At 37.7% G+C, this 24510-nt stretch overlaps 1 protein-coding gene across 1 annotated transcript; it reads right to left on the bottom strand.

The window, feature by feature from the left end:
* Positions 1-3951: 3951 nt before the first annotated feature.
* Positions 3952-24302, bottom strand: PSMG2 (proteasome assembly chaperone 2). The gene is made up of 7 exons (XM_044243654.1): positions 24134-24302; positions 20391-20562; positions 16860-16918; positions 13595-13713; positions 12569-12742; positions 5119-5239; positions 3952-4265 (listed from the first exon to the last, which is right to left on the bottom strand). The coding sequence occupies exons 1-7, from the start codon at positions 24188-24190 to the stop codon at positions 4173-4175; spliced, it is 795 nt and encodes a 264-aa protein (XP_044099589.1). The 5' UTR covers positions 24191-24302; the 3' UTR covers positions 3952-4172.
* Positions 24303-24510: the final 208 nt, after the last annotated feature.

Raw genomic sequence — 24510 nt, 5'->3', positions numbered from 1 at the left:
GCAACATTGCTGAATTCATTTAACAGTTCTAGCACTTTTTGTGTGCAATCTCTTGGGTTTCCTACATGTAAGAACATGTCATCTGCTAACAGGTACCTTTTCCTCCCTCCCTTGGTCTCTCCCTTCCTTCATCTCCCAATTTCTCTGGCTAAGACTTCCAGGACTATGTTGAATTTAAGTGTCAAGAGTGGGTATCCTTGCCTTGTTTCTGATCTTAGAGGAAAAGATTTCAGTTTTCCACCATTGAGTATGATATTAGCTGTGGGCTTTTCACATACGAGTTTTATTATGTTTAGGTACTTTCATTTTATTCCTAGTTTCCTGAGTATTTTTTTATGAAAGAATGTTAAATTTTGTCAAGAGCTTTTTCTTTATCAGTTAAGATGATCGTGTAATTTTGGTCCTTTCTGTTAATGCTATATTATTTTCTTTTGTTGAATCGTCCCTGAATTGCAGGGATAAATCTTACTTGTTCATGGTGTATAGTCCTTTTAAAGTGCTATTGATTTGGATTACTAGTATTTTGTTGAAGAGTTTTGCATTGACATTAACCAGGGATATTGATCTGCATTTTGTGTTTTGGTATCAGAGAAATGCTGGACTCATAAAATGTGTTAGGATTTATTCCCTCCTCTTCAACTTTTGGGAAGAGGGTTGTTTTTTGTGTTGTTTTTTTTTTAAGATATTATTTATTTATTTGAGAGAGAGAGGAGGATTAGAGAGAGGGACAAGCAGAGTCCACATTAAGCGTGGAGACCAATGCGGGCCTGATCCCATGACCCTGAGATCACAACTCTAGCTGAAATCAAGAGTCTAACCAATGGAGCTACCCAGGTGCCCCAATTTTTGGGGAAGACTTTAAGAAGGATTGGGGTTAATTACTTAAATATTTGGTAAAATACTCCAATGACGCCATCTGGTACTGGTACTTTTCTTTGTTGGGAATTTTTGAATTAGTAAGCGACTATTGATTAGTAATTGATCATTAATTCAACCTCCTTACTAGTTATATATATAGGTCTGTTTGGATTTTCTATTTCCTCATTATTGAGTCTTACTAGATTGTGTGTTTCTAGGAATTTATCCATTTCTTTTAGGTTATCCAATTTGTGGCATACAATTTTTCCTAAGTCTCCTATAATCTATTGTATTTCTATGGCATCAGTTGTAATTACTCTTTCATCTTTGATTTTAGTTGAGTTTTTTTTTTTGTCTAAGGAATTTTGGGGGTTAGAATTTCAACATACAAATTTGGGGGTACATAAACATTCAGAACATCCATAGCACTTACTATTGCCATTTTGTTTTTTCTTTTCTTGCCCCTTTTCCTTTTGTTTACTTTGTGTTCCATTGATGTTTTTGTGTTGACATGCTTTGATTCCCACCCTCGCCCCCCGCCCCAATTTTCTTTTGTGTATCTTCTATGGGTGTTTTTGTAACAGCACTCCAGTTAGTCTTAAGAGTTAACTTGCTTCAAGTTAACACACTCCTTACTTGCTGACATAAGACCCTTGTTCTGTAACAGAACTAATTTACTTTGAGATTTGCAAACCATTGGCCTCGAGAAGTGAAGAACCAGAACTTTCCCAGTCCACAGAGGCTATAAATCTGTTTGAAGCCACCTCAGCTTTCTGATTAGCCCAGCAATTTTTTTTTAGCAAAACGTTTTTTTTTTCTTCTTTTAGGTTACACAGATGATTTTACTGTCCTCCCTTTGTGTATCTGTAGACCTTGCCCTCCTTTGCAGGAATAACAGAGCATTCCTACACAACACAAAACAAAGAACTGCAACCCCTCGCACAACTCTAAAGCATTGAGATGTTTATAGATGGAAACATCAGGTTTATAGATAATCAAGAAATGTTGCAGGCTGCTGCACTCTCTTTACTGATTAACTACCCTAAACCCATTTAAAACTCCCATGCCAGGCAGAAGCCTGGCTTGGCTTTTGGATAAGAGTCTGCCTTCTTCCCAGGTTACTGGCCTCCTGAATAAAGCTCAAATTCCTTTCCTATCAAAACTTGTCTCATGAGTGATGATCTTTCAGGCAACAGGCAGCTGAAATTGGGTTTAGTAACATTTTCTTTGTTGTTACTGTAGGAGTTACCTAAGAATCTTATTGATAGAACAACTTATTTTAATGCTGATTACAACCTAATCTCAGTCACATACAAAAATTCTATTCCTTTTTTGGGGGAAGCTTTTATTTATTTGAGAGAGAGCATGAATGAGGGAGGGATAGAGGGGGAAGGAGAAGGAAAGGGGTTAGAATCAAGCAGACTGCTAAGCATGGAGCCTGACACGGGGTCAATGTCATGACCATGACATCCTGACCTGAGTCAAAACCAGGGGTCATGCACTTAACCGAGCAACCCAGGTACCCCACAAAAACTCTATTATTTTACAATCTCCCCACCCACTACCACTTTTTGATTCACAAGTTATGCCTTTATATATTATCTATTAATATAGTTTTATAGTAATTTTTAATGCTTGTCTTCTAATGTCTATAGCAGAACTAAAAGTACTTAACATACCACCATTACACTGATAAAGGACCCTGCATTTGCTTGTTTACTTTTACCACAGAGTTTTAGACTTTTGTATGCTTTCATATTGCTAACGTCTTTTTTCAATGGGTAGGACTCCCTCTAGCATTTCTTACAGGGCACATCCAGTGATGATGAACTCCTTCAGCTTTTGTTAATCTGGAAAAGTCTCTCTTCATTTGTGAAGAATAATTTTGCTGGATAGTATTCTTGATTGGCCAGTTTTTTGTTTCAGCATTTTGAATATAATTTTCTACTCCCTTCTGGGCTCTAAGCTTTCTGAGATATCCATTCATTTTGTGGGGGCTCACTTGAATATGAGTCATTTTTCCTGTTGCTTTTCAAGATTCTTTGTCCTCTATTTTTGAGGTTTTTTGTTTTTGTTTTGTTTGTTTACTATAGTCTTCGATGTGGGGCTGTTTGGGTTCATTCTATTTGGAATCCTTTGAGCTTCTCAAAATTTGAATGTCAATTTCCTTCCTCAGATTAGGGAAATTTTCAGCCCTTCTTCAAATATGTTTTGTCTCATTCTCACTCTTTTCTCCTTCTGGGACTCTCATAATGCATATATTGGTCCACTTTGTGCTATTTTATAGGTCCCTTAGGCTTGCTCCATGTTCCTTCATTATTTTTTCTTTTTATTCCTTTGACAATTTCAATGATCAGAATCGCCAATTCTTTCTTCTGCTCAATCAAATCTGTTGAACCCCTCTAGTAAAATTTTCAGAATTCTATATGGTTCTTAGTGTCTCTTCATTGATATTCTCTCATTTTGTTCATTCACTGTTGTCTTGATCATTGTGCTTCCTTAAGAAATTTTCAATTGTCATATAATCAATAGATCTCCATTTCCTTGGTATTGGTTTCTAGAGATTTTATTTTAGCCCAGTGATTATCTGAAGCCATTCATCCAGATACTCTAGCCCAGGGGCACTTGGGTGGCTCAGTTTGTTAAACTGCCAGCTCTTGATTTTGGCTCAGGTCATGATCTCATGATACTGGGATTAAGCCCTGCATCAGGCTCCACACTGAGAAGGGAGTCTGCTTGGGGATTCTCTCTTTCCCACACCCTTTGTCCCTCCCCTCACTCGCACTCTCTCTCTCTAAAAATTTTAAACAAGTAAATCTTTAAAAAAAAAAATCCTCAACAAGACCTAATGCATTTGGGATATTGTCTCATCTGAAACAAATTTCAGTAGAACCACCACTGGGATTTCTTTAGAACAGTTACAACAGATACAGAGAATTATTAAGGATTCTTCTATTTTTGGACTTCTGACTTCCAGAACTGCAGGATATAAACTGTGTTGTCCTAAATCACTAAGTTTGTGGTAATTTATTAGAGCAGAAACAGGAAACTAATATAAAAGTCTGAGTTTAAAAAAAATGTATTTCAGACAAATTACTTAGGAAATATTTTATTGTACAAAATTTACATTTGTTGTATATAGTGAAAAGCATGGCAAAACAACTTTTTTGTTAATCCATTTTCTTTGAGATTTTTTTTGTGAAAAGTAAAGATTTATTTTCTAATACATTCTTACATAATGTAGCTTTCTATATAGTTAATAGTTGTGCTGGTAATAAGTATCTTGGGACATAAGGTATAAAACTGAAAAAAGGTCAAAAAAGTGCAGGGGGAAGACCACTGCCAAAGAGTAATCTCCACGAACTTGGCATTTTCCACCGCAAGGCAGATGCTGTGGGGTCATCACACTGTAAATGAAGAACAAAATACTTTAATCCTTCAATTTTACCACCAAATTCCCTTCTAGCAGTTAAGCAGCATAATACTCTCCCTTCTCTAGTTTTTTTTTTTTTTTTCTTTAGTTTTTGTTCTTTTTGGTTCTGGCATTTTTAGCTGAGTTTTACTGTAAGGAAAAACAAAGCAATATATTTCTGGTTTTTTCTTTTTATGTTAACTGAAGATAAATTTCTTTAAGTTCCAAATCATAAAGATATGCCAGAAAGGCTATGGAGCCTATCAAGTAAAATCATATTTGAAAGGAACAGGGGTTGAATAATAATAAAAAAAAAAAATCAGTGCTCTGTGATTTATATCAATTTGTTCCTAGCAAAACCATGAATAAAAAAGTATCTATCATATCATTATGGTACTTCTATTATGCCTAAAAGCTAACTGATTTCCCTGGGTGTAATGCTTTTATGTCGTAATATAGAACAGTATTTTAATTATAATGCATATTCAATAGTTATAGTATTGCTCACATAAACAGGTTTCACTTTCCTTAAAATAAAAAGTCCTGAATTCTAAAGACATTTGTTTATTCTTCTAAGAATGTGCCTAGTTTAATTAATGCAACATGAACAATTAACACAATAAAGTACTTAAGGTTTTCCTTTCTGGAAAATCAATGTTAATGAAACAACTGTAGACAACTGGTTGGTTAAATGCACTCTTCTCTTTTCAAAAGTTCAACTAAACTAAATTTTATATAAAGATGTATCTATACTTAACAAATTCTCACTTATTTGGTCTACTTATATAGAATAAAAATGTTTATAAATATATAGAGAAATCAGAGGCTTAAGGTGTAGTAAAACTTACACATGGTTTGAGTATCTGAAGCCATTCGTTAAGATACTCAACAAGACCTAATGCATCTGGGATATTGTCTCCTTCTGAAACAAATTTCAGCAGAACCACCATTGCAATTTCTTTAGAACAGCTGCAACAAATACAGAGGATAATTATTCTTCTATGGATACAAGATGCTGATTCTATCTGTGTCTATTTTTATAGCTAAGACAATCTGCCAGGTTTTAGGCAAGGAGAAGATTTCTGGAAGACTTCTAATAAGATTACTTATTTATTCCCCTTTGCTCCAGATATATGCTATTTGTGGGACAGGACTAGAAGCCATTTAATGCCCACATTGGGCATCTTGTGTCTCATATAAGCCTGCATGAAAAATTGTCCCCACCGAAGTATGTTCTACTTCCTAAATCTGCTGTAGAAGATAGCGATTTTCAGAAGCACCACTGCAGGGAGATTGAAAGAAAATAACACCCTTGTTACTAATAACCTAAAGCAGTGAGAGAAAACTGTGGAACTGAATAAAGGGAAAAAATTTACTATTACTTTTTTTTTTTAAGGATATTTATCTGAAAGAAAGAGAAAGCAAGAGGGAATATGAGGGATGGTACAGGGAGAGGGAGGAGGCCCCCCACTGATCAGGGAGCCTAAGATGGGGCTAGATCCCAGGACCTCAAGATCAAGACCTGAGCTGAAGACAGACACTTAACCAACAGAGCCACCCAGGTGTCCCTTTACTATTACTTCTTACAGATTCCATCTACTAAGTGATTATTATGTGCTAAGCACTATCTGCATATTTTATAGTTCTATCCCTACAATTCTTGAGGAAGTTATAATTATCTCCATTTTATAACTGAATCAGTTTGGGATAATGGGAACATGGACAGAATGCCTGGATTCAAATTCTAGCTCTGTCACTTACCAGACATGTTGAGCAAGCTACTTAATCAGAGCTTCAGTGTGTATCATTTATAAAAGAGGGAACACAACAGAACTTCCCTCACAGATTGTTGTGAGGTATAAAGGAGGCAGTAGAGGCAAAGTGGTTAAAACAGTGCCCAATACATAGTCAGTACCATGTATGTGCTAGCTATTATAATAAAGTAACTGAATTTTAAAGGGGTTGAAATGTAGTTAACATACTCAAAGTTCTCTATCTATGCAGTGGCAGAGGTGGGACTGGAACCCAGGTCTTTCGGAAGGTCTTTTGGTCTCTTAACTGTAGCTATAAATGCCTTAAGCTAGTGATGAGATGGAGATAAATAAATGCAAAAAGCTTCCTGTTTGCCAAAAAAAGCAAAAATTACTTCTAATACTCTAAAACCAAGGACTATGAGGAAAATGTGTTCTCACTGACAGACAGCGACAGAAATAAATGGGAGTTGGGTTTCTAAGCAGGGGATTTCAGATGTGGAGAAGACTCTGAGAAGTAGGTTCAGAAGTCTCAGATGTACAGGAGAGCCTACCACTGCCTCTCAGTCTCTAAATATCAAAAATTGGCCAGGGTGCTTTGGTGTCTTACTCAGATAAGTGTTCAACTCTTGATTTCAGTCCGGGTCAGGATCTCAGGGTCGTGAGATTACGCTTCACACTGGACTCCACACTGAGGGTGGAGTTTGCTTGGGATTCTCTCTCTCCCCTTTCCTCTGCCCCTCACCCCCGCTTGCATGCTCCCTCTCTCCCTAAAATAAATAAATATAGGAAATCGGAAGTTGTTAGCACTAGTTACAACATCTCACTTTGTAATCCTCAAATATCTTTAGGGCTCTTGAGCTTTGTATGGTAGCTCTGTGAGCCATGATGACTCAGAAGATTCTGTTCCTAAACATTCATGCTCTGGTAGCCTGAGAAAAGGCTCCTGCTTAGAGAGAGGTTAGCTTCTCTTGCTGTGCCTTCATTTTCAAGCCTCTAAGTTAAAAAATGCAGGGGTAGGTCTTAAATTTACAATGCTTCCACTACTAGTTTGTAACATGAAGAGTAGCATGATAGTTTTAATACCACCCTCTGGTGCTCTCTGTAAAAATGGAAAGTGGAGAGTGGCTAATTTTATTACTCTCTGTGACATTAAAATCTAGCACATGAAATACATCCATTATTAAATTATAAATGTACTTTGATTCCAATTAAATATGAGAGATTTCAGGTCAGCCACACCACTGCTACCACCTATCATTAGGGTAACAAATATTATCTTTTCCAGAGATCAGAATATATATTTGTTCTCATAATGGGAAGGCAAATATATATGTTACAAATAATTGAGCAAAAATAGTTTTCTCAATTTCAAAAATTCTTTATTGCAGTGAATGTATAATTGCACTGAACATTAAACATGGGTTTGATTATAAATGAAAGATTTGCATTAGAAAATTAAAACTGATTTTGTGAGAAACATTTTTAAATAGGATGAACTCTAAAGTTTAAGTTAGACTTACCTTGCAGGTACACACACATTCAATTCAAGTATATTTTAAAGGAGTTGGGAAGAGAACAAGTGAAAAATTAGTAATGGTAGTTACTTCCGGGTGATAGAGCTGTGTATTATAAATATTATTTCTTTGGACTATTCTACATTTTCCAAATGTTCTATGATGAGTACGTCTAACTTTTATAATATTTTGCTATCATCACTAACTTTGTGAGCAAGTTTACACCTACCCAGAAGTTATTCTTTGGTCTCATGGAGTTTTGCCCTACACACGTGGCTCAGAATTCTGACAAAGACTCAGGGAGACCCCTAAGGCTCTTCTTGAATAGCCCTTTTCTGGTTCTCTGCCTCGTTCATTCTAGGTGTCCCAGCATTCCTCAATCATGATATCTGCCTTCTCAACTCAGCAAGACCACTCTGCTCAGGTTCCCTCCCCTTCTTTGTGCTGTAGTCCACAAAGTATCTGTAAGGAGAAAGCAGGGGCGACTGTAGGACTTATTTGTCTTCTCTCAGGGACCACAACTGTGTGCTGTTTGCTATCCAATGTCTGAAAAAGTTGTTTCATTAATTTTGTCCAATTTCTAGTTGTTGATGGCAAGATGGCAAATCTGATTTGTAAAGAACTAACAAGTCAGCGTGAAGGAGCAGAGAGCTGTGGGAATACAAAGAGTCCTTGTGCAGAAGGGAGAGGCAAGGAAGGGCACAAGGAGTGCTCTTTGAGGTGACTCTTGGAAACGGGGTTAGTTTTTGCAAGGTAGATAAGAGAGAAAAGTACACCAGACAAGGGAAGGAAGAATGAGACAGCTTTTAGGAAACTGGCTGCTAGTCATTTAGTTGAAGTCCAGGGCACCAAGGAATGAGCCAGGCAAGGAAATCCTGCAGGGCCTTATATGGGGAGTATGACCCAGATTCTGCACACAGCAAGTAAAACTGCTGATGCACTTTACTCAGGGGATGTTGTGATCAGTCTTGAATTTTAATTCTAACAACACTCGAGATGGAACAGAGTGAGCGAGGAGGAAGCAGGGGGAATCGCTCAAAAGATCTTGATAGCAGCTGCTACAGACCAAACCCATGTCCCTCCAAAACTGAAGCCCTAACCCCCAATGCAACTATATCTGGAGAAAGATCTGTGCAGGTAATTAGGATTAAACAAGTCATAAGGTGAAGGCCCTAATCTGACAGTACTGTGGTCTTATAAGGAGGGAAGAAAAGAGAGGTCTCTCTTTGCCATGTGAGGATATGGCCAGAAGGTAGCCTTCTGCAAGCCATGAAGAGGGCCCTCACCAGAATCCAACCATGCTGGCTCCCCGATCTCAGGCTTCTAGCCTCCAGAACTGTGAGCAAATAAACTTTTGTTGTTTAACCAACCCCGCTGACGGTATTTTGTTATGGCAGTCCAATCAGACTAACAGCAGTCTAAGCTACTGTGTGATGTGGCCTGAATGAAGCAAGAGAAGGACTGAAAGCTAGCTGGTGGTCTGTAGGGCAGGTGCAGAGGATGGTTACGTAGCTAGGGCCTCCACCAAAACAATACTTGAAGTGATACTTTATACTATGCGGAATATGCTAGAGAGGAAAAGAAGTAAAAACAGAAATGGGAAGGAATGATGGTTTTAATAGAATAGAGTAGGTTTTCAGAGAAAAAGAGAAAGCTGAAATGGTACACAAGTATGGCCAGAGACAGACAAAACAAACTGTACCGGGAAAACAACCTGAAATGCCTGTATCCTTTCTGAGAAGTCTTGAATATTTTGGAAAGGAGCAGTGGCAAAAGTAATTATAAATAACAAGGAACAAGTTCACCTTTTAGACAAAGAATAAAACTCACGTGATCATGAACCATGAATGCTAGCTCCAGAATGAAGTGGTTAGAAGTGCAGGATCTGAGGCCAGATGTCTACGTCTGACTCCTGGCTCTGCCACAGATTACCCACATGGCTTTTAGCACTTATTTCATCTTGTTGCTCTTTAGTTTTCTTATTCATAACATGTGGTTAACAGCAATACATACCTATGAGCTTATTAGGAGAATTAAGTAATTTAATACACATAAAGTGCACAGAACAGTGCAAGGCCCTTAATTAGTTATTACCATGACTACTACTTGTGTTACTATTATGACTTCTTCGGGTCATGCAAAAGTCACAATGTAGATTTTAGGGCAAGCAAATCAGTTGTTCTATTTGGTAAGGCTAGGTTTACACTCCGATATGTATTATGTTAAGTAAGGAGGCAGATTTATTGGTTGACTTCGAGCAATGATGGCACAGATATATTTAAATTTCTTCTAGGTTATCTCTCTAAAGCCACCTCTAAAGCTTCTCTAAAGCCACCACTGACAGCACAAAAAGATGCTGTTCATTCATCTCTCCTCATGGGAGAGCAGGGAGTAGACTATATGAGCTTTGTTCAATTTTGTACAAAATTTTGTACAATTTTGTACAAAAATTTGTACAATAGTTACAAATTAAATAATCATCTGAAATGGTCTCCAGCAACTCTTGTAACACAGAACCGAGGGGAAAAAAAAGACAAGGGCAGGCGGGCGTCAGCTCCTGTGGTCCCTACCTGGCCCAGTGCCTTTTCTAAACTGGAAAGACCAGGAGCAAGACACTCCTGCTCCTCTTTCCTGAGACCACTAAATGCTGTCCTCCCCCTCTTCATAACCATTGGCTCTGTCATCCACGAACCCACCAGGTACATCAACTCCCGGCAAGGAAGAGTCAGAGGGAGTTGAAGCATACAACATGGCCTTCTGGTTAGCCCCAAACTTAGCCTCGGGTCGTATGAGACAGAAAGCTAAGGGCAGGCAAAAATAGGGACAGTGTAAGTGTCTATAAATCTGATAGCCGGCTGGGTCATCATGTAAGTCATAGAAATCAATTTATGAAAAAGGGGCTAAAAGAAAAAAAAGACCTCTTTCTAATTTCCACCTTTACTTTCACTTGACTTCTAGAAGTTCATGATTCCCAAAGACTAATCAAAAGTGACTGCAGAATATTTAAAAGAAAAATGCACAAAAACAACCATAAATCTGTTATTGGGCACATAATATATAAAGATATGATTTGTGACAACAGTATCACAATGGGTTAGGGGAGGCAGTGTGTATGGGAGTAGTTTTTGTGTGCAGTTGAAGTTAAATTGGTATCAACTCAAATTAGACTGTTACAACTTTAGAATGTTATATGCAATCACCATGGAAACCACAAAGAAAGTATCTATAGAATATACACAAAAGAAAATGTGAAGAGACTCAAAAAAGGTCACTATAAAAAATCAACTAAGCACAAAAGAAGGCTGCAAAGCAGCAAATGAAGAACAAAAAAAGCTATAAGATATATAGAAAACAAAGAGCAAAATCTAAGTCCTTCATCACTAATTACCTTTAATGCAAATGGGATTAAATTCTCTAATCAAAAGACAGATTGGCAGAATGGATTAAAAAACATGATCCAACTATGTACTGTCTACAAGAGACTTACTTTGAATATAAGGATACACACAGTTTGAAAGTGAAGAGATGGAAAAAGATATTCCATATAAATAGTAACCAAGAGAGCAGCATGGCTATACAAATAATAGAAAAAATAGACTTCAAGAACTGTTATGAAAGACCAAGAAGGCCATTATATATTGATAAAAGAGCCAATTCATCAAGAAGACATAACAAATATAAAGACATATTCACAAAATAGGAGCCCCCAAATTATGAAGCAAACACTGAGAGAACTGAAGGGAGAACTACATACAGTGCTACTGTAATGACTGGAGACTTCAACAGCCTACATGCAGACTGAGAAGGAAAGAGAAGACGTACACAACACTGTTTAAGACCTAACAGATACATACAGAATACTCTACAAAAGCAGAATACACATTTTTCTCAAGTGCACACAGAACATTCTCCAGGACAGACCTTTGGTAGGGCACAAAAGAACACCTGACAAATGAAAAAGATTAAAATCACACAAAATGTCTTTTTTGGTCACAACAGGATGATCCTAGAATCAATAACAGAAGAAAAACTGAAAAATTCACAAATATGTGGAAATTAAACAACACAATATCCAACAACTAATTGGTCAAAGAAGAAATCACAAGGTAAATTAGAAAATTTAGGGGTGAATGAAAATGAAAACAACATGCTGAACTTAGGAGATGCAGCTAAGGCAGATTAAGAGGGAAAGTAAGAGCTACAAATGCACATTTTAAAAAAGAAATTTTCACAGATTAGTAACCTGAGTTTACGCTTAGGATCTACAAAAATAAAAGCAAACTAAATCTGGAGTTAGCAGAAGAAAGGAAATAATGAAGATTAGAGTGGAGATAAATAAAATAGAGAACAGAAAAATAAGAGAAAAATCAATAAAACCAAAAATTGGTTATTTGAAAAGATCAAGAAAATTGAGAAGAAAAAAAGACTCAAATTACTAAAATCAGAAGTGAAAGTGAAGACCTTAGTATGGATTTTGAACTAAATAGGAGTTGTTATTGGATAAATGTAGATGCTCTGTTTAGAACAATGACAAAGATCTGAAAGCAGATAGTTGGTGATATACAACACTGTGAATTCATAAATGGCAATTAACTGTACACTTAAAAACAGTTACCTTAATGTTTTAATGTTTCATATATTTTACCATAATTTTAAAAAAGACTGATTGTAGAGGTTGCAGAGAGTAAGCTTCAGGATCCTTAACATGCTGCACATTATAAAACATTAAATTTGGTATTTTAGGAACCAATTCTCCTAAGACTAAATTTCAATCTTTCCCCTGAATGTAAGAGTACCTATTTTATAAAGATATTTTCAAAGTTCCAATAGAATCCAACACACTCTCCCACTTATCTTACTTCCACTTTTTTTTTTTTTTTTTTTTTAAAAAGTAGGCTCCATGCCCAATGTGGGTATTTAATAAACTCACTACCCTGAGATCAAGAGCCACATGCCCTTCTGACTGAGCCAGCCAGGTGGTACTCTTAATTTTTAAATAAGGTGGGGAACAAATGAACAAACAAACTCACCCTTCATCATAGAGTGTTTTTGTGATACCTCCTCCAGGAATACGAATACAAAACTCAGAATCATTTATTTCAGGAATGCATGGGCTTTTTTCCATTTCTTCCCAGTTAAGGCTTGTTATTTTAGTTTGAATACTTTTTTGCACACAAGGTGTGAGTAGGTACCTGAAGGGAGTACTGGAAGCAAACATAATTAACTTTCTAAAAACCCACCAAAAAATATGAACATTAAGGCAAGTTTTTTAAGCAAATGTTTGTTCTCTCTATAGTCTTGCTAAAGCAAGCACAAGTTTCAGTAGTCTACAGAAGAATAACATGTAAAAATACTGCTCTGGCTTGCTATTTACATACTTAGAGGAGAGAGTATAAAGGCACAGGCCAATTTTAACTAAGGCAAGGCCATCATGAAGATAACCTATTTCCCACAGCTCTGCTCCCTTCTGGCCATGAAGCTTTTTGTGAGATTCCTAGATGTGTTGTATCTATCATGAGATTACTAAAAATTAGCTCCAATTTTTAAAGGTTAGTCTTGGCTAATGTTTCCTTCATCATGATTTTTTGGTGCATAAATGAAAATGAAATAAATCTATTTCTTGGACGTTTTGCCTTCTATTTAGCTAGGAGTTCAGTCTGACATGCCTGGAAGTTAAAGGCAACTGGATTTCTGTGATGGCGAAATAAACAGAAATGTGAATCCAGTCTTCCAAAAAATTATCATCCAGTAAATCTTAGGTACCCTTTCTCTTTTTTTCTTCATCAGCTGAGCTCTGTGATGTCGCCACACACAATACCAAACAATCTAAGCAGTTCCAGAACCATCTCTATCTTTACACCAAAGCCTTCCTTGGGTCCCAATCATAGGACTACCTAACCGTACTCTCTCCTATCTCTTGACATTGTTCTATCTAAATTCCAGAGAGGGGAGGTAAAGATATACATGGTTTTAAAAACTTATTTTAGCTTTTCAATAGAGACACCATAATAATACAGTGTAAAACATAACAAAATTTTTCAAAGGCAAAAACATACCTGCGAAGCTGTAGATCATTCCGGTGATATGAATGACTGCTTGAAAGAACAATGACTTTGGCACAGTTACTACTTTTCACCCAGGAAAGCAGTTTTTCACAGAATGGTTTTGATTTATACTTCATATACCATTGAAAGAATAAAAAGAAAGTCTAAAAGTTAGATCTTAGCATATAATAAGAGTATCCTTTAAAGTATTTTATCGACCTTATGTGATGATAAATAATTCATATATAAAATTGTAATTATTTTCAGATTCACTTACTGTCCTTAAAGTAAAGACGAGGGATGCAGAGCAATGAATTTTTTATTGTATCTTTACAATTAAATAAATTGTGAGGAATCTAGATTTCAAAAAAATTCTATTCTGACTGGTAAAGGAAAATTTCTCAGTTCTCTACTTGCATAAGAATTACTTAAAAACTATCACATGGACATCTATGAGATGTTCTTGCTAGAAATTTCTTAACAGAACATAACTAGAAAATAATCAGGTGAACCTAGGATGCCGAATATCTGGCACTGATCCTCAAAGGAGTATTATGAAGAACAGAAAAAGGCCACTTCTACATCAATGACTACCAACTAAAAAGATATAGCCAAATGTAACATGTGAAACTTGATTGGATCCAGAGTTGAAGAATATTTTAGGGACAACTTGGGAAATTTGACTATGTCTTATGATACTACTGAATAATTCATTAAATGCTGATTTTCTTAGAGAATGCTGCTGTGATTGTGAAAGAGAATGTCCTTTTTTTTTTTAAAGATTTTATTTATTTGACAGAGAGAGATCACAAGTAAGCAGAGAGGCAGGCAGAGAGAGGGGTGAAGCAGGCTCCCTGCTGCGCAGAGAGCCCAATGTGGGGCTCGATCCCAGGACCCCGAGACCACGACCTGAGCTAAAGGCAGAGGCTTAATCCAATGAGACAACCAGGCACCCGAGAATGTCCTTATTCTTGAAAGATGCATGCTGAAGTATTTTTGGGTAAAATATGATGACATCAGTAGCCTACTTTTAGATCCTTTGGCAGAAGGAAACTGTGCATGCACATGGAAACAGAGTAGAAAAAGCAGGTGTGGCAAGATGTTAACAGCTGGTTAATCTGGAAAGTGGGTTATGAAATTTTGGGGAGAAAAACTCACTTTATGGAAACTCTTCACAGACTGTTAATAAAATACGAACAGAATTTAAAATGCAGATAAGAAATAGCTAGCTTTTATAATAGTAAGGTGGTACAGTATGATTAAGAGAAGTAGGCTCTGGAGTCGAGCTGCCTGGTCTAGAATGCTGGCTTTACCTCCTATACAGACCATGTGTCTCAGGGAAAATGCTTAAAACTTCCTGTGTTTCAGTTTTCCTCATTCGTAAAATGAGGATGTTAGTACCTACCTTCATCATGTATATGTGTGTGTGTGTATGTGTATATATATGGTATATATATACACACATGCATATATATACATGTATATTTATATATGTATATATTTATGTTCATAGGTGTGTGTATATATATTACTTATAGCCATATTGGTGCAAAAAAATCCATGTTCAATAAATATTTGGTATTTTGAAATCACTATTTCCACCTAACAAAAATTTCACTTAGAAATTTTTGTCTATCTTAATTGTTTGTCTATCGTAATTCCTTTTTTCCCCATCTTAATTCTTGAACTTACCCAAGTATTGAGAACAGAAAAAGCCACATGCATGGCATAATGTAGAAATAATACCAACTCTCACTGCAAAATTTTGAGTATGTTATTAACTAAAAAAAGTAAAGAGTGATTCTAATGTAAATATTTAAATAATCATAGCATTATTCACAGTCATCTCAAACTGGAAAAAAATCTAATGTTCCATTAATAGTACAATGGATAAATCATGGTTTATTTATACAACAGAATCCCACAGAAATGAGAATGAACTACCTCTCCTTGGAAAAACATGGATAGACCTCACGAATAGAATGTTTAGTAAAGGAAGCTAGACATAAAGTACATACCATAAGATTCCATTTAAATGGATGCAGCATGGGGGAGAGCCTATGGAATGCTGACATATTTCTGACCTCCCAAAAGATGGTATTTAATCCACTTAACCAGTATTGACCAAGTGCTTCTCTACATGCTAGGCACTATTCTGGAAGGTGGGGATATAAGAGTGAATGACACATTGTCACTTCTCTCAGAAAACTCACTTTATACTAGTTGTAAATGATAAATATATGATATGCCAAGTAGTGAGAAGCTGTGAAGAAAACCACCCCAGGATAAGACCACAGAAAGGGTGGTCAGAGAAGGCATTTCTGATGAGGTAACATTTAAGCAAGGACTGAAGGAAGTGAGCCATTTAGGTATCTAGTGGAAAAGTATTCCAGGCAGGGAAAACAATGTAAAGACTCTGGGACAGGAGTGAGCTTAATCTGTCTGAACAACAGAGCGGCTAGTATGGCTGAAGCAGGGTGAGTGAAAGAGGGAAACAGGCAATGAGCTCTAAGTTAGACGAGGTTGAGCAGCTGTCCAGGAGAACGCTCTGTAATAACAGAAGAACTCTTTATGGCAGCTGCTTGCCACATGTTACTATGGAAACTTCAAATGTAACTAGTGTAAAGGAGAAACTAGTTTTTAATTTTATTTACTTTTAGCTTATGAATCAAAATTTAAATAGCTACATGTAGCTAGTGGGTACTGCACCAGGACAGAGGTAGAACCAGGATAAGCCAAGGTAAGGGCTGTGAGTTCACTGGGAATCAAACAGGAAGCCACCAGAGGGTTTGAAGAGAGAAGCGATGTGTTTGATTTAGGTTTAAAGGATCATTGGTGGTGCTATTTACAAATAGAATATTAGGTATTTGTGGGAATGTGTAGCAGTGGTTTGAACAATAGTGGTAGCAGTGGAAGAGGAAAAGAAGATTCAGAATTTATTCTGACACATATGTAATTTAAATGTATATGCCACTGGTTGAAATGCAACACAAATGGAGTAAACTGAAAATATTCCTATGCTTAAATGTTTTCACCAATGCTACCGGAAGAGAATACATAAGACCTACCCTGTATGTCCCAAGTCCTTTCAATATAATCATAAAACAATGGTAACCCCTCTGAAATTTTGTAAGATTCTCTATAGAACCACACTTTTTTTTAATTGTACATACAGTAAAAAGAGCAGAACTGAGTTTTGAATCTTCATTCTCAATAATACTTAGTATTTTCTCATTATATTTAAACTTGATCACTTTAAAATGACAAATACACTAACCTTAATAAAAATGGATCTTAACTGAAGAGCCGCCAGCTTCTTCGAAGGCAATGCATATACTACAAAGACAAAAAAATGAAGTAAGATACTTAAAATGATGGAGTCATACAAATAAAATTACTAACATAAAAACTAAAATTGAATTGTAAGAACTTTTATACCTAACATTTTCAATAATTAAATATAAAACATATAAAAAATATAAAACCTATGAACTATATCATTCAGTTAAAACATTTTAATAGTGCCTTAAAATGCATCTGTGACCTTTATTCTACAGAACAGATTCATTTCTGTCAAGTTAATGGTTTATGTATTTTATTTTTATTTTTTTATAGGTTGGGGCCAAAGAGAGAAAACAAACCTTGAGCAAGCTCCATGCCCAGTACAGAACCCAGTGTGGGGCTTGATCTCACAACCCTGAGATCATGATCTGAGCTGAAATCAAGAGTCAGATGTTTAATGGATTGAGCCAGATAGGTATGCCTGACAAGATAACTGTAAGAAAATATCAAAAATTATTCTTCTTCTCTGACTGTAAAACCAGAGAAGTATTCCTCTGGAAACTTCTGGCATTATGACAAATAAAATCATTCTTAAGAATGTTTTTAGTTTCTGATACTCTCCCCTCTTCTGTTAGAGAACAGCAAAAATCACTGGGATTAAGAGAAAAATAAAATGCAGAAGAATGTTAGTCATATGATAAAATCTCTGAAATAGGCACATTTGTGTTCTTTAGGAGTTTGTGAAAGAAAACATGCAAAATAAATGTAAAATTTTCTGTGAGTCAATGTGTGTGCTCTTCTTCTGGGAAAAGGATCCATAACCTTCATCACATTCTAGAAAGGGCCTACTTTGCTGATGTTTAACATATCCCCGCCCCAAAACAAGAAGCTCTGAAATGAACCAAGAATGAAATATGGAATCTCTTGGAAGCATGATTAGGCTCCTGTGCTGAAGAGTAAGCTCTTAGTTACAGTAAATAACCCAGACTTCAGCAAATCCTTTGGTAGTTCATGTCCTTCCAGTTTTAGGTCTTTTGGGGAGTATCTTGTTTGGGGAGTATCTTGTATGCTGTGACTAGGGGCTATGGTGCATCAGCAAGTCTAGTGACTACCAGTTATGTTCAGGACAAAGGAGGCAAGAAAAGAAAGTTTGGAACTAGGGCAAAGAGCACAGATTTAGGGGAAAGAGACTGAGATGTGGGCCATTCAGGCCTGTAATCTATCTCTGACATACACATCCACTGCAATTCAACAGACCTAGTAGGAAGAGATGTATCTGTAGGGAATGGGTAAAATGTTAAGATACACCAGCTCCTATAATAGCAACACTCATGTTCTCCATCAGTGCATCATGCATATCTTTTTTAAGATCCTGCTTCCCATTACTTTGCTGAAGTGATAAAATATGAAACCAACATCACCTTTCATGTATTCTGGTGCAAAATATTTAGCTTTTATCTAATGAAGCCTTTGGATCTAAGTACTGTTACAGAAAATACAGAGACTAGAGGAACAGATATGCAGGTACAAGTCAAATGACAAGTCAAATGACAAATAATCAAATGTAGCAAGTGAGACGTCCTATAAGACAATGGGTCCAGTTTCTTCCTCAATAAGTCAGTTTCATGAAGAAGGGGAAAAGAAGAGACTGCTCTAGAGTAAAAGAAATTTCAGAGGCACAATAATCAAATGACTACTATAGGTCTTTGCTTAGACAAACTAACTTTAAAGGACCTTTTGGGGGGCACCTGGGTGGATCAGTGGGTTAAAGCGTCTGCCTTCAGTTCAGGTCATGATCTCAGGGCCCTGGGATTGAGCCCCGCATCAGGCTCTCTGCTCGGGGCTTTCTGCCTACTTGTGATCTCTCCCTCTGTCAAATAAGTAAATAAAATATTTTTAAAAAAGGACATTTTGGGGTACACTGGAACAATGGCAATATGATAGGGTTTATGAAGACACTAAGAAATTGCTAATTTTGTTAAACGTGATGGCCTTTTAGCTATGCAAGAAATTGTTCTTAAAAGACGCATACCTGAAGATAGAATGTCATGATATTTATAATTTATTTTAAAATACCTCATCTTAATAATAAAGTGGATTAAAGGACTTTACCCAACTGACTTGCTGCATGTTTATGTCAGAGAAAACCCAGTGGGTGTTCTACTAGAGTGAAAGTGTATTAGCAGAGTGGTGTGGTGCTTAAGGGGGCCAGAGCCTTGCTTAGAAGCTCAGTTACACCAATTATTAGTCATGTGACCTTAACTTCTCTGTGCAATGGTTTCCTCATCAATAAAACTACCCAAAGAGTAGCTGTGAGGATTAAATGAATTAATATATTTAAACACACGGTGTTCAGGTCATAGGAAATACTCAATAAAATGACAGTTGTTATCTTTAGTGGAAGTTCTAGTTCTACCATTTACACTCCTTTATCCTTTAAGGCAGTAACTGAAATTCAGTCTTGTGTTAACAGAGCCATCATTCCTGCAGGAATTTTAATATTAAGGACTTCTTTTTAAAAAATATTTTATTTATTTGAGAGAGAGAGAGAGGACACAAGCAGAGAGAGCAGCAGGCAGAGGGAGAAGCAGGCTCCCCACTGAGCAGGGAGCCCAACATGGGACTGAATCCCAGGACCCTGAGATTATGACCCGAGCTGAAGGCAGCCACTTAACTGACTGAGCCACCCAGGTGCCCCTTAAGGTTACTTTCTGTAAGTTTATTTCCTTATTGCAAGCTAGTGGCACCATTAATAAGAAGGACCAAAAAAAAAAAAGAAGGCTCTTTATTTGTCTTTTAGCCCATCAATGAAATGGTCTTTCATACTACTCTAGCACCTGTGGCTTTCACCTTAAAATTGTAAACAGAAAACTGAGCAACCAACAGAGCAGCTTGCCGACAAAGCAAGTGGATACTCCTGTGCTTCATGATGAATGGCTTTCCCCTCCTAGCTAAGAGTAGTACCACATTACAAACACAATGGTCAGTGCAATATTAATCAAGCTTGATAGTCCAATGAGGAACTGTGTGATTTATGGCATAGGAAAAGCCTACACCTACTAGTAGTATTAGGCAACTCAATCTCTCTGAGCCTTATTGACATTACATTATTATGGATTCTATAATAATATGAAAGGATGACTACAAGGCTAAAGTAAGGTAGCGCATGTTAAACATATAAACTGAACCTGGTAGAATTCTTTTCCCCCTTTCTTGGTATTACTGATGCTTATACTTGCCAGAAAGACAGAAATTAAAACTGAGGATAAAAGAAGGAAAAAAAAAAAAACCAAAAACAAACCAACAACCTCAAATTCTAGTTAAAGAAGTATGGTCATCATAGGAGTTGCTATTTCGAAAAGGCTAAGAACCAGATGTGAGAGAACAGGACGTGACCAGGTCATAAATTCTGCACAAAGCTGGCACTGAGTACACATTTGCTATAAAACAGTATCTGTAGAATCTATCTCTAATTTAAAACCACTCTCCCTTAGAACAGAATAAAACAGGCTTAAGTCTTACATACTTTCAGCATTTATACTGAGTTCTGTTGAATTTTCTTCTGCAGTTGCATATGGATTGTTTCCAACCATCGGCACAAGACAATCGGTATAGAAGTAACCGATCTTACACATATTTAGTGTCGAAATAATCAAATCCATTGCAAGCTGGCCAACATTTCCAACAGATACTGCTGGCTGAAATAATAAAAACACAAAAATGTTCGTTAAGTCATTGAATTACCAGCATTTTTAAAGTTTAGACAGAAGACACTAATCACAGGACTGCCTTTGGATGGTTATGCTCAGGTACGTCGTACCTTTCTGTGGAGACTCATTAGCTGCCACTGAGGTGTCAACGGGGCTTCCTCTACTTTTGAAACTACTGATTTAACATTTGTGGAACACTTACCACATGTCTATCATTGCTCTAGGCACTAGGAACGCAGTAAGACAAACTGACAAAAGTTCCTGCCCTCGTAGAGCTTCCATTCAAGTGATGGAGTGGTTTAATGTAATAAAATAGTGAAATAGAGGCTGGCTTCACTTTATTGAACTTCACAGATAATGTGTTTTTTTTTTTTTTTTACAAATTGAAGGTTTGTGGCAACCCTCATTCAAGGAAGTCTATTAGCACCATTTTCCCAACAGCATTTGCTCACTTTGTGTCTGTTACATTTTGGTAAATCTCTCAACACTTCAAACTTTTTCACTATTTGTTATTATTTGATCTGCAATCATTGACTGTGACTCACCGAAAGCTCAGCTGATGGGTCAGCATTCTGTAGCAATAAAGTATCTTAAAATTAAGGTATGCACATTGTCTTTTTAGACTGAATGCTACTGCAAACTTAAGACTACAGTATAAAGATAATTTTCACATGTACTGGGAAACCAAAAAATTCATTAGACTTGCTTTATTGCGGTATTCCACTGTACTGCTGTGGTTTGAAACCAAACCCCCGATATCTCTGAGATAAGTCTATATACAGTTGTAACTGCTATGGAGAAAAAGTAAGTGAGAGTGTTCGTATGTTTGTGGTTGGTTGCAATTTTAAATAGGGTGATCAAGAAAAGAATTACTTTAGCTGACCAGTGAATTATGGACCTGAAAGACATAAGGAAGACAGCCACAAAAAGACCAGGGAAAAGAACACTTCAAGCAGTGGGAAGGCAAGTGTAAAGTCCTCTTGGGTCATCTTTCCATCTGCTTTGTTAGTGCCTAAAGGTTGGGGGCAGCTTTTCTTCACATTAAACACACATGCATATTTATCCTCATGACTTCAAAGAGTCCAACTGTCAAATCTCTATCTATAGCCCAAAATATTTATCCAAACTTCAGATCCTAATGTGTATCTCCACATGGTTATCTCATAGGCAATGCATATTCAACATGTACAAAACTAAACTTCTGCCTAAACTTGTCCTCACATTTTGTGTTTTTGAAAAGAGCAACAATTACTCATTTAATTACCTAACTCAAGAAACTTCTTCCTTTTCTCTTAACAACCACATCTAATACTCATCTGATTTTCATTGATTCTATTTCCAAAGTATCTCTTTAATGTAGCTCTTCTTTTGCATTCTTCTAACAATTGTTTTTTTCCCCCTCCATCTTGTTTTTCTGGGTCCCTCACGGTGGTCTCCCACTTCTCATTGTTCTCATCTATTAATCTCCTGGTTTTCTCTTGTAATTCCCTTTCCTCTTCTCAAGGATTTTGCTACTTTAGTTAGACCCTCACTCTCCTGCATCATCCACCTTTTCTTCACTATTGGATTCTTCCCATCAGCATATACCCACGTTGTAATCTTTTCTTCTAAAATACCCTCCCTTGATCCCACATATTCCCCTAGCTACCACTTCACTTCTTGGTGTCTCTTCAAACTCAAAATTCCTCAGCTGCCCACGAAAACATAAGCAGGAACTTTCTTTCTTTTAAAGATTTTATTTATTTATCTGAGAGAGACAAAGTAAGAAAGAGCGAGAGCATGAGAGAGGATAAGGTCAGAGAGAGAAGCAGACTCCCTGCGGAGCTGGGAGCCCGATGTGGGACTCGATCCCGGACTCTGGGATCATAACCTGAGCTGAAGGCAGTTGCTTAACCAACTGAGCCACCCAGGCAACCAGGAACTTTTTTTCTGAATTGATCAACAAATACGTACATATACAAGTCTCCATCCCTTCTTCCACTTATTCAAACTACTCCAATATGGCTTCCCTTCCTTCACCGCTCTATTGCTGTCAAGGTTACCACCAATAATCCTTTGGACATTACTTTCCCTACAAATCTTTCTCTTCTGCAGTCTCTGCAGAAGTCTGGACTCAAGGTCCACTGATATGGTTGCAGCCTATGAACAGGCAACACCCTGAAATTCTTACCTGAGAGAACGAGCCTTAGAGCCCATCCAGGTTGTACCAGTTCTCAGAGCACGCCCACACCCCCTTCTCCTTGTCCTAAGATAACTTCCTGACATCAGGGACTCAATTTTGCCTCATTCTGATGTCAAGTCTCTACTCCAAAGTAAACATGGGAATATATGGTACTTACATGTTTCATCTCCTGCAAGGATACCTTTCCCTTTTGTGATAAATAAATATTTTTCAGGGAGATACTTTGAAATTACATAAAATTTCCCTTTTCAGTACCTTATCATACACTAATTTTAATATTCATTCATATTTCTTGTATACACCATTAAGGTGAAAATTGCCCAAAAGTGATTACCATCACTTAAAAAACTGAGATATGACTGACATTAACATTTTTATCAGTCTTAGGTATATAACACAATTTGATACATGCATATATTGTGAAAAGATTACCACAATAGGTTTACTTAACATTAATCAACCAGTTCCAAATTTTTCTTGTAATGAGAACTTTTAAGATCTACTCTCTTAGCAAGGTTCAAACACACACAATACAGTATTGTTTATTATAGACACCACGCCCTACAATACACACCCAAGACTTATTTATAACTGGGGATTTGTACCTTTTCCCTGTCTTTATTTCATTTCAAGCAGCCCTCGTCCTCACCCGCCTCTGACAACCATCAATTTGTTCTCTGTGTCTATGAGGTTCCCCCTCTTGCCCCGCCCCCGGATTCCACACATAAAACTTTTAACAGGTCCTTGTGTCCCTCCCCCTCCCAATAAGTCCTAGGGGGTCTTCTGTACCCTTTTCAAAGTACTATCCTTGCATTTATTGCCCTTACTGGTTTACGTGTGTTTCCAACTAGGCTGCACACCTCCTGAGGACAAAGACCTAGTGTTATTTAATATTTTTACATTACACAATCTTTATTGAAACAGTGACGGAATATGGGCAATTTTAAGGGGCAGTAAAACCGTTATGTTAAGCTGCTGACGAAGGTAACTTTTATTACCTCACCTGTAGTTTCCTAGTTAGTGACCAAGTGTTGCAAGCTTACGACTGGCTCTGCTACTAGCTGAAGAAAGATTTTCTAGGATATAATGAAAAGAAAATGGCCCGTACTTATGCACAACGTTACCTGAAACAACCAAACACATTACGTTTCACAGTCAACGAAGACTACAAGCCCTAGTCTCAGAAACGTATGGAGATAGCGCCGCATCCGGCGACCACCTGTCTGCAGTGCAGGCTGAAAACCTGAGACAGAAGGACCGCCCTCTGTCCCAAGGCTGGTGAAACACCTTGACTCGCGGTGGCGAGCCACCTCAGAAACCTCTCGAGAGGAAGCCCCCCAAGCCCGGCACGCGGTGCTCGCGAAAGCGGGGACTCACCATTAGGAAGGTGTAGCCCGCGAGGTCGGGGACCGATTCTCCGCAGGGAACGAACATGGTCGCACAGATGTGGGAGAACCGGGCGAGCTCGCCGCCGGTAGAAACGAAGGTCTCCAAAAAGCGAAACCGCGAACGCCGCGCCGCGCAGGTGCGTCGGAGTCCCCAGAGCCCCTAGCGACGGGGGCGGGGCGGGGCGGGGCGGGCGGGGTCCGCCGAGGCGCTCGGCGTGGGGTCCTAAAGGGTCCGTCCAGATCTCTGCCCGTCCGCAGGGCGCAAAGGGCCCGCGACGGGGGGAAAGATGGGGGCGGGCAGTGCCTGCGGAGACGCTGGCAGGGCAGGACGGTGGGGAGCGCTGAGCTCGCGGGATGCGGACCCCC

The sequence above is a fragment of the Neovison vison genome, chromosome 3 (genome assembly GCF_020171115.1).
Source record: "Neovison vison isolate M4711 chromosome 3, ASM_NN_V1, whole genome shotgun sequence".
Lineage (NCBI taxonomy): Eukaryota > Metazoa > Chordata > Mammalia > Carnivora > Mustelidae > Neogale > Neogale vison.
This window is presented reverse-complemented; position numbering and strand designations above follow the sequence as displayed.

Coding starts and splice junctions, on each gene's coding strand:
- PSMG2 (XM_044243654.1), bottom strand. CDS start 24,190: ATGTTCGTTCCCTGCGGAGAATCGGTCCCCGACCTCGCGGGCTACACC. Junction 16,919..20,390: donor ACTCAGTATAAATGCTGAAA/GTATGTAAGACT, acceptor TTGTCTTTGTAG/TATATGCATTGCCTTCGAAG. Junction 5,240..12,568: donor AAAACACTCTATGATGAAGG/GTGAGTTTGTTT, acceptor TATTTGTTGCAG/CTGTTCTAAAGAAATTGCAA.